The sequence below is a fragment of the Acyrthosiphon pisum genome, chromosome A1 (genome assembly GCF_005508785.2).
Source record: "Acyrthosiphon pisum isolate AL4f chromosome A1, pea_aphid_22Mar2018_4r6ur, whole genome shotgun sequence".
NCBI lineage: Eukaryota > Metazoa > Arthropoda > Insecta > Hemiptera > Aphididae > Acyrthosiphon > Acyrthosiphon pisum.
Window position 1 is genome coordinate 66,343,404 of NC_042494.1, and position 13,037 is coordinate 66,356,440.

At 32.3% G+C, this 13,037-nt stretch overlaps 1 protein-coding gene across 2 annotated transcripts in view; it reads right to left on the minus strand.

Moving 5' to 3' along the window:
- LOC100163621 (band 4.1-like protein 4) overlaps nt 1-13,037 on the minus strand; it is a 171,967-nt gene that overhangs the window by 5,775 nt on the left and 153,155 nt on the right. Inside the window, exons 13-17 of one of the 2 annotated variants that reach the window (XM_001952827.5) lie at nt 12,360-12,480; nt 12,046-12,249; nt 8,718-9,044; nt 7,019-7,237; nt 5,302-5,448 (exon numbers count right to left, since the gene is read on the minus strand). In XM_001952827.5, coding sequence (XP_001952862.2) covers nt 5,302-5,448; nt 7,019-7,237; nt 8,718-9,044; nt 12,046-12,249; nt 12,360-12,480 — 1,018 coding nt within the window. The remainder of the gene's footprint in view (nt 1-5,301; nt 5,449-7,018; nt 7,238-8,717; nt 9,045-12,045; nt 12,250-12,359; nt 12,481-13,037) is intronic. The other variant, XM_008182275.3, reaches the window with a different exon arrangement.

Here is a 13,037-nt window from a genome sequence, read left to right on the forward strand (position 1 = left end):
TCGAGAATTATCGATTTTTCACTTATTTCAGCAATAAAACGGACCTGACAAGACACGCGTGAAAAATGTTTAATCGAAACGAATGCGATGTTTTACGTACTGAGTACTGACCAATTTATTTTTTAATCAATTTCATAAATAGAACGAATATTGATAATTTTTGCAGACTGAGTACAAGAAAATAAAGTTTATTTAGACAATATTTTGAAACTAAACCGTTTACTGATACTTTTCTCTATGATATAAATATGCACTTGAAATAAAATTGTCTGTCACACACGTTGAATTTTAAGCTCGGGAAGACCTTACGAGACTATAAAAACCTTAAAGTGTATTTAGCATTAATGTACGGACATTAATTATTACAATACATAATATTATATACGTAAAATATAATAAAATATATAGACTGAATACAAAGTTATCGTTATGATTGACGATTAACTGACTTCATAAGTTTCTGTCGAGCCGTGAAAAAAAAAATCAATACGATATTAAAAGTTTCTCTTAAGTATTTTTAGGGTGAGAAAGTATTTAAGCGTAAAAAATAAAACGTGTCTCGTCTTTACGAGAGGGTACTTAATAATGCACACAGAATACGTATTAATTATATTATACAAAAGAGGGATTTTATACTACCGCATATATTAATACAATATCGATACTGCCACAGAAGCCCCAATGATTAATTTTAAGCCCAAAAAAAAATAAAACCTGACGGTTATATAAAGTGACAAGTTATATTATTTTGAACAGGGCAAAAAAGTTTCTCAAGTTTTAATGCTGCGCTTGCTGCTGTACCAAAAAGTTTGTTTTCTTGCCGTTTATACTGTACGAAGAGAAAAAAAAACGTTAAAAGTTTATTTTCTACAAGTATAATCTATTGCAGTAATTAAAAAAAAAAAGAAACGATTTGCATACTTAAGTTCTTAGTTGTAACCTTATAATCGATTGCTGTTTGCTATCATGGACTTTAAAAAAGTTGAGAATTTTATCGTTTTTTTTTTAAACCCAAAGAAATAATTTTTGTTCGTTTATCAGTTTTACTATCGATAGAGTCCGATCAGTAATGATTATTCACAGGCCACAGGTAATAGGTATATATTATTTTAGGATACAAATAAGCCGTTAGAAACTAGATGGTTAAATTTTATAAGGTAAGTTCGTTGAATTTATCAATACTCATACACCTTAAACATATTTTAAAATTTACGAATAAGATAATAAATCACAGAAAATTATTGAATTTAACATGGACCTTGTATTGAGAGAGTAAAGTTTATGGAATTTTACTATATATTTATAGGTTAGGGTTTTATATCCAAATTGCATTAGTGTTAGTAACACAATAAAGTATTATGTTCAATTTAATAAATATATTTTTATTAAAATCTTTAGATTTTAAATAATATATAAAATGTAATATTTCCAGGCTTTAATCGCCAGTTAATCATATTATAGTTTATTTTTGTCCACAATGGTCATAGGTATTTTATCAATAGTCCTAAACGGTGATCAGATAAACATATTATATATATATACATATATAATAGGTACCTATATAAAATCCCACAAAATTACTGTATCACCATATAATAGTACCAATTTCTGTGGCCAATAAATATATTTAAATATAGTTTAATGAAATCGGAATAATGACAATTACAAATTTATGGCATATATTTTTATTTAAAAATCTAAAAAAAATTGTCTGTGCAATTACATTTTTGAATTATTTTAAATATGCCATTTATTCTACTTATTTATTTCAAAAGAAATAGTAAAAAATGATTAATACAATTGAATGAAAATTTACCAAAGTAGAGAAGATTAAGTTTTTGATATATTAACAACAGATGAAAATGAAAATAATATAGAATAATAATAGGTGGATATAATATTATCTAAATTATCCAAAAAATAGATCGCTTCTATTGTCTAAATCGATATCGATTGTATACAAATTGTTTTTATGATAATAAATTCTTAAAAATAGATATATCGCATATTGGTCAAGCTACGGGGGATAGAAATACCCTTTTCAGTATAATGTACAGTATTAATTTAAACGTTAAATGACTAAGTAACGACTTTAGTTGTTGTAAATAGATTTATGTTATATTTTCTAAACTGTACGAGTAGCTTTAATAATTGAAAAAAATTTCACGATTTGGTGTCTGCGGCATCTCATTTTACTCGGCTGTCGTTTAAATCGATTAACGATTGTTACGTCGCATGTAATTCAGAACTAATAAATTGATAAGCTGATGTGCCTGGCTTCCCAGGTCACCTGAACTTAGGCCATGTGACTCCTACTTTTTGAAGATTTGTTAAAGATAGGTACTGAAGATAATAGGTAATTATCATCAACGACAGAATAGCTAAGAAATTAGCCGAGTCAATTACGACGGATATGCGTGTGGAATTAATTGAATGAATTTGAGTTCTGACTATATAGTTATGTTGTTCGCGTGACCAAGGGAATACGCGTAGACTATAGTTGCCATAAAAAAATTTTGAAATATTATAGTTTATCAATGTATCAATGTATCACACTATATATTACTATAAACCTAAAAACAAAAATATATAAAAGCAGTTGAAATCGGATGAATCATTTTAAATAACCCTGCTGTAAATCTGTATTTACAATAGTATTGAATTAACGTGGTCGGATGTTTACGACGTGATAAAATACGGGCCACGATGATTATTTTGCGCCAATAACGAAAAGCGCTCACCCATCGGGACCAAAAAAGAAACCCAATTCTTCGAATAAAACATCGTTCACGTGCGGTAACCATGTCAACGGAAGTGGCGACTGACATTGCAGCAGCACAACGGGAAATATTATTCTGTTCTTGTACTGTACAAGAAAATAATTATAATAATATGATGCGAAAACTTAAAACGAGATTATAATAAGGCTCTCTCTGTTTGTTGTTATCGATTTGTGTACCTACCTATTATCAGTTTATTAAAAAGAACGCTGTGGCGGAGGTAATTTAACAAACGAAAAATAATTTTTTATTTCGCAAAATCGTATAACTATACGTTGAATTTTAACTATATTATAGTACTGTAACAATATTATTATACTCGCGCACAACCTCTCCCGTGCCACCCACCGACCGAATACAATTGAAATGAAAAATTATAATATTTGCGTCTTATATTATTTTGTAAGTAGGTACAATAATTAAAGGTATACTATCGCTATAAGAATTGACTTCGTGGTCTGTACGCGGAACAGAACGATAATATAGAAGACGAAGATACGCACACAAGTCGAGAACAAAGTCGTGTGCAGTTAACCGCTCAAATTCAACGTTTTTAATTTAAGTTTTCTCAATACCTAATTAGAGCGTCGTTCTGTAAGACGTGTATATATATATATATATGACCATAAATTGGTTATCTGTTTGTTGAGCCGTTTTCATCAAAATGAAAAAATTCTCCAATTTATGCCAATTTAATTAATTATGCCGAGTTCCGACCATTGCAATGTCGATGGAATTCATAAAGCTCACTACATTATCGAGGAATGGATATCCAAAAGTCTTATTGCTTAAATTGAAAATCGAGTTAGACATCGATTTTTATAGAAACAACGAAGATTAATCGATTGGTATCGTAACAGAAAAGGTTAAAAGTACTATTTACTAGTCAGATCAGCATTTTAAATGGCAAAACGAATGTTTTCTATGCACAGAAATGGTATTTAAACAATCTAAATGAAGGTTAATAAGTTCGGAGTTTTTCAGTTGTAGGTCAAAACGTGTTAATACTAAATAGACACCAATCATTAACTACCTGGGTATATCAAAACGAACTATTTCCATAATTTGTTTCAAGACGTATACCTATTGTCAGTGTTGTAGATATAGGAGAAATAAAACAGTTAATCCAAAACGTACAATTGCCATAAAATTAATGGAAATAGAACCTTTTGAATGAGTATCATAAAAAAATAGGTTTGAACCTATTTGAAAAATAAATAAATTTTTTATTTTGATTGTTATAACTTATAGCTCATTGTAGAATGCATTCGGTTTACTTATATTGGTTTTAAAAGAGAATATACAGTAACTCGCTACCATCGAAAAATCAGTATTTTAGCAATAGTAGGATATGGATTTTCACCCCTCAAATAAGCATGGTTAACCTCATTTGAAGAGGTAATTAAAAAAGGGGTGACTTACAAGTGCTTACAAATCGCACACATTTTGTCACGGCCAAGTGTCGACAACATTACAGGGAAATAACAAAACGGTCACCGACGGAGTTGACCTTATTATAAACTTTTATGGATGTAAGTGAACTTAGAATTTTTCAATTTATGTTCATTCAAACATTTATAAATTAATTTTTAACTTTTTATGAAAACTCGAATAAAAATAAACCTAAAACCCGACTTTAATCGAAGTATTCGAGGGTGGTGTAGTCGGGACCGGTCAACGATGCGTTTTCGTTGATGCCGATAGTCTGTGGTTTTTATGTCATAAAATAAATTGAACGATTTCATATCGGGTCAGCGCAATACTTTATGACCTGCAGCGACCTGACATAATGGTGTTTTTTTTTCTTTCATTCCGTCAAAGATACTGTTTTTCCAAGAACATGGGACATTTTTATTTTCACATTATAAAACATTATGATCGCATTCGAAGCAAAATAACTACGTCGTGTCACAATAATTTTCAAGAGTCCTATAGGTACCATCCCTCGGGAATAAATTATAATATTATTCATTTTTTAATTGCATTTAAAATGCATTCCTCGCTCGTTTTGCTCGCCATCTAGAAATTGATTTTTTTTTATACATAATATTAAACATAATAAATAATAATACCTAATATATTATATACAAAATTCAATTAACTTAACGATATTTTAATATCATTTGGTACAAAAAAATGCTTTCATGTTCACCGATGCTCCGTTAATTAAAATCATTGTGGACGTGTTGTAATTAACTAAAATATAATAATATCATGTACCCTTATAATATATATTTTTGTATTTTATACAACTGCTACCGTATACCAATAACGACATAAACAATACAATAATATTGCCTTCGTGTCATTATCATGCCGTTATCTCTATAATTATTACTATTATTGGCACTTAAAATTATAATAATATTATTATGATAAAACCGTATAAATAATAATATAATATTTTGATGGATATTTTAAATGTACAAATTCGTCGTCGCGTATATATTTATTGTTATCGGCGCGTGGTGGTGTACACTAAATGAAAAATCCGTTCGTAAGAGGCTTTAGCTCTTCGTACCTTGGTAACTGATTTGCGCTTTTCGAACTGGGCATGGAGACGGCGGCGGCGGCGGCGGCGGCGGAGCATTTATCGGCCGGGCCTTCGCTATACGGCGGCGGAGGACTGTCGCCGGCTTTCGGCACTGTCGAGTCTTTTAGCGAACAACTATATATCATAAGTATACGATAAATCGGCAGGCGACATGCAACAAACGACAAATAAAACAAACAAATAATAATAATGTTTCAACAATATACTACGATTTAATATAAGTACTATAGTGGTAGGTGTTAATAAACTGTTAAATAATATTATGTTAAGAGGTGAGGTATAACGCAAAGAAGACGGTGTTGTTAGTTTTTTGATCTAGTAGTAAGATATAATACAATTATTATAGTTATTATTTGATTTAAATAATTAGCAAACAAATGCCGGAAAAAAAGTTCCCGATAAAAAAAAAAAGTAACCGGAAAAAAATTAAATGAAAACCTAATTAATTTAGTGTATTGTAATAGGTACTGATTCGCTAAAAATAATAATTTTACAAATCTTTCATCTCAAATATATTTCATAATATTATTTTACTTTATTTATAAGCAATAGGGAACAAATTTAAAAAAATGTATTAATTATAAAACATCTATTTCAATGTTTTTATATGCTCTATATTTTGTGTTAAAAAGTTAGACATTTGGTTTAGCATAATTTATATTATCAATATTACCTCAAACAAAATTATTAATCAATAGTAATTTTTCAGTGACTTTTTATCATTTAACATTAATATTATGTATTAAAATAAGGGATAAGTATTTATATTTAATTCAAAATATTTGTAAAATTATTAATATCATTTATTTTGGTTTATTTGTATGTATCAATATTAAAATAAACTAAATTAATAATTAATAGTAATTTTTCAGTGACTTTTTTATCGGGAACTTGTACAAAGTATTTCAAATACTTTCTAATAAAAAAATAAAATTGATAAACTATATAAAAATAGTTACAGAGTTGTACCTACAGAAATTATTTTACCAAGTGTCATATATAATAATATATGCACAATGGTTGTGAACATTTTAAGTGAATCCAATTAATTTACTCATTTTACGTTATTGGCATTCGACAACGATCTTTTCATCGATAGTCAATTAGTTAACATAGTGAAAATCATAGTCTATTAATTGTACTGGAATAAAAATAAAAAAATCGGACGAATATATTAGGCACTCGTGATTAAAAAATCGTGTTAAAAACTACATTGTAAACTATATAAATTAAAATTGTTTGAAGCCGAGAGAGGTATTTAAATACCGGTACACCACTAGTTGGTGACGACCTAGACATGTATGGACATACCTATTTATAGCGTAATTATATGGTGAAAACATTTAAATTTTTTCATCTCCATTTTCTTAGCTTAGTGCGGTGGATGTATATAATATCGTGTTTTTAAAAAACGTGCTCGTCACCCCTGAAAACGAAATGAGTGTGTGCCACCACTGAATGCCTTCGTCGTGTATGGCGGTTACCGGTATAATATTATAATCGCGGTGAACGATCGCCGTGCACAATCAAGGACGAGTGCGCTAATAGTGTGCATAATATAGATAGGTGTATCGGGGAGGAAAACGAAAAACAAAATCTACGGTGGATTTTTTCACTCCAACGGTGCATAATACATTATGCGAAGTTATATGTATACATGTAGGCACAGTTTTATAATACCGACCTTTTGGCTCTCCGAGACGAATGGGTTTTCCGTTTGGACGACAGGGGAGGCGACGAGTTATTGGTCTTCAGGGATGTCTTCACCGCCGTGTACGGTATTTCTCGCAGCTGTTCCTCGGTCATGCCGTCCGTTTCGACCAGTTCAAACTCCAAATGCTTTTTGAGCTCCTCCGGGAGACGTGTCTTGCTGCTGCTCTCCGACGGTGACCTGGACCGCGACCTGCACAAAATCGTCAATCGGTCAGCACGTATTTATTTTAAAGTAATATTAAAACCTACGGCGCCATATGACGGGGTGTAGGTACCTAAACATTATTATACTTGTGTTGAATAATATCTCTTTTTCGAAAAATTCCCGCCCGAAATTTTCAACGAAAACGTAAATTTAGAAATGCAACATAATATTATTTATAATTACGACCTGTTTGATTACCATCTACTATGGTATTCAGAACCCTCCCGGAAAATTTGTTCTGAGTACTTCATTGATAGTATAATAAATCTGATTGACTTAAAATTACAAAACATATTAAATAAAATTACGTATTAAACATTTAAAGCTCGTTACTTAGTTTGACATGGTTTATTTTTTTATTATCACAGCAGTCAATCTGATAACTGTATGCATATTTTTACAACGAGGAATTTGTCTAGAAATTTGTTTGATGAAATTTTAATTCAAACGCTGTGGCCGGATCAAACGCTATACACGTTTTACGTGAAACTGCCAGTCTTGTACAACATCCCTTTCCGACTTGCGGTCGACCGCGCAGCTATATAATCATCATACCCAAGTGCACGCGACTTCCGCCGCCGTGGCAAGCAATCGAACGTTGAAGAGAGGTGAAGCCGCCGACCCGGAAACCGGAAGTTCAAGGAGAGTATATTATTATACCTACAATATATTTGGGATCCTACCACCGGCCATCACATCTAATGGCAAACACGATATCTATATATTATAAGGCCACGCGGAAAACACTTCCTTCATTTTCATGATATTACGGTCTGAGCAGAGAATACAATGCGATAAAAAACTGTTTGATGTATGTTCTCAAAAAACGCTAAATTTTCCGCAACTAAGGTCTTGGGTATTTTTTTAAATATGAAATATTATGTATTAATATATATTCAACGATTTTCCGGAAAATCTGGATATAATATATCAATTTCTCAGCTTTCTAATGAACACTGATTCCAATCGACCCATTGAAGTAGGTAAAAAATGTATTTAAGTCTTTATTGTTGTTAATATCGATTTTTGAAGAATTCGATAAAAAATAATATGGCGAACCTCTTTTCAGTGTCATTTTTATAACACAGTATTACAATACCACAGAATAAAATTATTATATAAATTATTGTAAGATATCTTAATAAACGTTTGTCTAAACTAGATATGTTTTAACATTTTTCATCGGTATTTTTATTTTTACCGACGAACAGTATAGTGACAACAACCACCTAAAAACAGAAAATTGTTTTCAAAACCAAATAGGCTAATCATCTATCACTTAACGCTTGCCACCACATTTAAAAAAAAACCAAAATAATATTAAATATTATTTAAAAATTCAAAAATATGGAAAAATAATGCGCGAAACAATAACACCCTAGGTAGTCAATTGTATTAAATTCCGTACGGAGTAACGAAAACGGAACATAATTATCAACATCGTTATCGTTATTAGTGTTATTACCTGTGTTTCCGGTGTTTCCGTCTCCGGTACGACGACGAATGGTGAGAAATCTCGCTCTCGGATTCCAGCCCGCTGTTCGCGTAGCCCGACCGGGGCCGAACCACCGACGCCTTTTGTATAGCTGACCTGCCCTCGGCCTGCCTCCGCTGCACTTCCCGCCACTGTCCCTCCGACTCCACAAGCTGATACCTGTGCCGCCTGTGCTCGTGGTCGTCGCCCTCAGACGACTTCCGGCTCCGGTGCCTGTGCTTCCGGTGCGATTTGCCAGACCGGCCCGACTGTTCGCTCTCGTTATCCGAGGACCGTCTATTGTTGCGGTGTCTGTGCCTGCGTAACACCAATCAAACGTACAGTTATTATTGTAACTTATAATCATTATCGTGACGATCTTCCGATGTCGAATTTTCTCTAGAAAACCGTCATGAAACCATGAAAGTTTTCGTCGAAATTCGATAGACAAGTGGCGTCAGTGCAGATATTTTAATAATTAATTATTATTTATTATACATCAATATTAAAAATATGTGACGCCATCCGTGTCACGTCAACAGAAACTCTTTCAGTCACCCTCTTGGGACTCAATGTTACGCTCTTTCCTACCGTCCAGCAGGTCAAACGTCTAGTCAAGCGTCTCATACGGAAGTCATTCATAACAATGAATCTGCAGTGCATCGGACGTACAACATTCAACTTTTTTGTTATTTTGTTATAATATTATTATTACCCATGTTATGTGTTTACATTACCATTATTCCATTAATTCCCATTATATATGGGGAGGCATTATCAAAATAATATTATATCTATTGGTTCTCGGCTGGAAATTTGATAAAAAAAAATAGTTAAATTCATACGGTGTATGATGTGTAAATTGACTTGTCAAAATGTTTGGATTCATACAAATTCAATTACCAGCTGTAATAATATTTTTGCCGCCCGAGTACAAATTATTGAAATAAGATCAATTGTTTTAATTGTTTAGGTACGCGTAATTCATACGCATAAATAAGTTACTAGTCAAGATTAAAGTCAATGATTTGTATTCATCAATATAATATAATAATAATATTTTATCAAATGACATACGAACAACTAAGTTATGCACTATTAAATCTCGCAATGAATTTATTTACGAGCGGTCCGTTTCTGTAAAGTCGATGTGTGCAGTTCCCATTAAAATAATACGTTTGTGCATTTTTGTGTTTGCAAAACTTAAGCGTGAACGTAATCTCCTTAGAATTCGAAATCCTTAGAAATCGTCTTATAAAAGATGCTATGCGTTTGAGTAAATCATTAGAGTAATGGTATACCTAAAAATTAAAATAACGTAACGTATTATCAAACAGGGCGCTATTATAGGTCGAAGACGATTTACGAAATGCGCTCCTTCATTAATTTATCAAATATAATATAACTTGTTGTATAATAATTATTGTGTTGATAAGCTCCGTGTTATTCTTAAGAGAGATTATCAAACTTGTGTTTCAATAAATTTCGAAAATAATATGTGCAATCTTAATAGCTAGGCAAAATATATAATATTATATTTATTTCATGATTTGATACATTAAATTTAATCAAAAACGTTCAATTATAATTTTATTTTTGAACATAAAAATAAATTATAAGTTTGATTTACTTTTTGACTATAAATAAATCAAAATTAAACGATGAGAAATAATGACAATTTTTACCGATTTTTTAACGTTAAACACATCGTTAAGTTGTTTAACCTCAAAATCCTTCGAAAATATTTTAGCGTGTTCGTCCAACATTTGTCATGAAATGTGTGTATATTATACATCATTAATTTTTATTATTTTTATAAATGTCATTTTTTTATGACTGGTCATAATACAAACTCATTGAACAATGGCTGATGTTTTAAAACACACGGACGACACATCAACCGTTATATTGAAATGATTAATCTTCGCATTATACCTAATACATTTGTTTAAATAAAATAGGTATATGCTTGAAATTATATTTTCATCCTTACAATTAAAAATTACGCATTATAATAATATTATGAGTTGATTATATTATATAGGTAGCTATTTGATTAGAGTTTATCGATTTTTATTGAAACATAGATTGGATTTATAAATATTTCGAAGAACGGCTAGAAACCAGATGGTACAAAAATCAAAATCGAATTAAAATTCGCACAGGCATGTGTTACTCTGCGTGGTACGAACTAAACTATTTTACGATCGATGCGCATAAACAACAATGAGGGTGGTTTTTAGTTTGGCGCGTTCGGGTGGAAAGCGAAGCAACTGCACTACAACGTATTAGAACGGTCTCGGTAGGAAACTTCTCTTATCGAATACCTCAGTACACTGTGTGAAAACATATGTGTCGGTATTTAAGAGCGTACATAAAATACATAAACAATGCGTGCACACATACCCGGGTAGTGGTAACTGGTAACTGTGATGGTGATGGGAAGTAGGAGTGGGTTGTTTATATCAGTAGATAACTATATATATACGCTGTCAGAGTGGCGAGTATTTTATATGGTTTGGTCTCCTGCATTTATATATAATATATATATATATATATATATATATAAAATTATACTATATTGATCACGACTGGTGCAAGTATTCCCCTCAGGTTAAGGTGAGATGCAGAGCTGCAGAGGTGAGAGCGGAACCGGAAACAATGGAAATAAGGGTCGTCGTCATCGTAGTCGTCGAGGCCCTTTGTATATATAAATATATATATAAACAAAGCCGGCAAACAAATACACATAAATGCATTTTGTTTTGTGACGTATAATGAATAAAATACTGCAGTTCGAAACAACTGCCGCAACCATGCAGCGTTGACGACAGCAGAAGCGGTGGTATCAGCGTGATACTACGTCGGGATGGAACAGCTTGAAAACTATAATAATGGTCAATAAAATGATTTTGTAAAAATATCAAAAACAAAATGTTATCGGTATCGTACTGAAAAATATCGGACTCGATAATAAATACTCAAACTGAAGCCTTGTGTGTCGTGGTGATTGGCCGCAGTCACTAATGTGTGCTGCGGTCAAGCATCGTCCGGCGTTGCTAGCTTTCGGATGCAGAATGGGTGACCACCTGGGGTTTTAGTGACGAATCCTTACCCCCTCCCATATTCACGGGTTTCTAAATCAACTATAACCCCCCCCCTCCACAACCAAAAAAAAAAAATGCTTATGCCATTAATGCCATATTATAGTTACTAATACTTAAGATAAAAATAAACTGTTACACACGTAATCAACACAAAAATACTAATGTAAATATAGTTATAAAATACATTTTACTGTATGGTATACAACACGTACTTTCGACACGATCTCGAGTCGTTGGAGCTCTGGCTGTCCACGCTGGATGACCGGCGGGCGTGGCGCATGATCTGATGCGGACCGGATCGGACGCTCCTCGGCGAGCTGCTCGAGTACAGGCCTCGGGTAGGAGCGCTCGACCACACGCCCCACGGTGCACTTCTGGTGCTCCTTGGCGAATCGCTCCGGTTCGGCACGTACATGCTGCATCGAGGGAACATACAGACATAAATAAATAAATAACGCATAGTGCACACACAGGCGCGATCGAATAATGTAATTGTAATATTAATAATTGTTTTAAAATCACGTACGTGTGGACGGGAAGTTGAGGGTTGGAACAGTTTTTCAGCTTGTCTTGCGTTTTCAACGACGACGATGACGACAACAGCATCAGTTCGTCTCTGGTCTTGTACTCATCTCCGAAAGTTTGATCTGTGAGGAAAGTATAATATAAGAAGATGCGTTGAATCAAAAATGCGTCACGATAATTATTATGCAGATAAAAATCGGGACGTCCAAATAAAATAAAATAATATACATATATTGATAGGACATACATATACGGCTATAGGTACCTTCTAATTTCTATACCTAAACCACGGTATACTGTGATATAAGAAGTATAATATTGTTACTATAATGGTTTGAGATAAAGGAAAAAGATTGTATCAAGACAATTTAGTAGTATATTTCAGTAGGTATTATTACTAATCATTAATGTTATAAATATAATTTAAAAATATATTTGACATAATATTGTGTTTTAAAGTTTGAATATTATTACCAGTAGGCTTTATACTTGGCAAAATGTTATCATAAATAATGTTTAATTTTGTATTGTATCACGGTGTGGTATGTTTTTGTTATATAACATTAAAAATAATTGTCGTTATTACTTATTTTGAAAATAGGCCTACCTACTTTTTTTAAAAGAATTAAGCCAGTTTAGCTGTAAGCCAGGGACTAGCGGTGAGGATACCTCAGCCTTA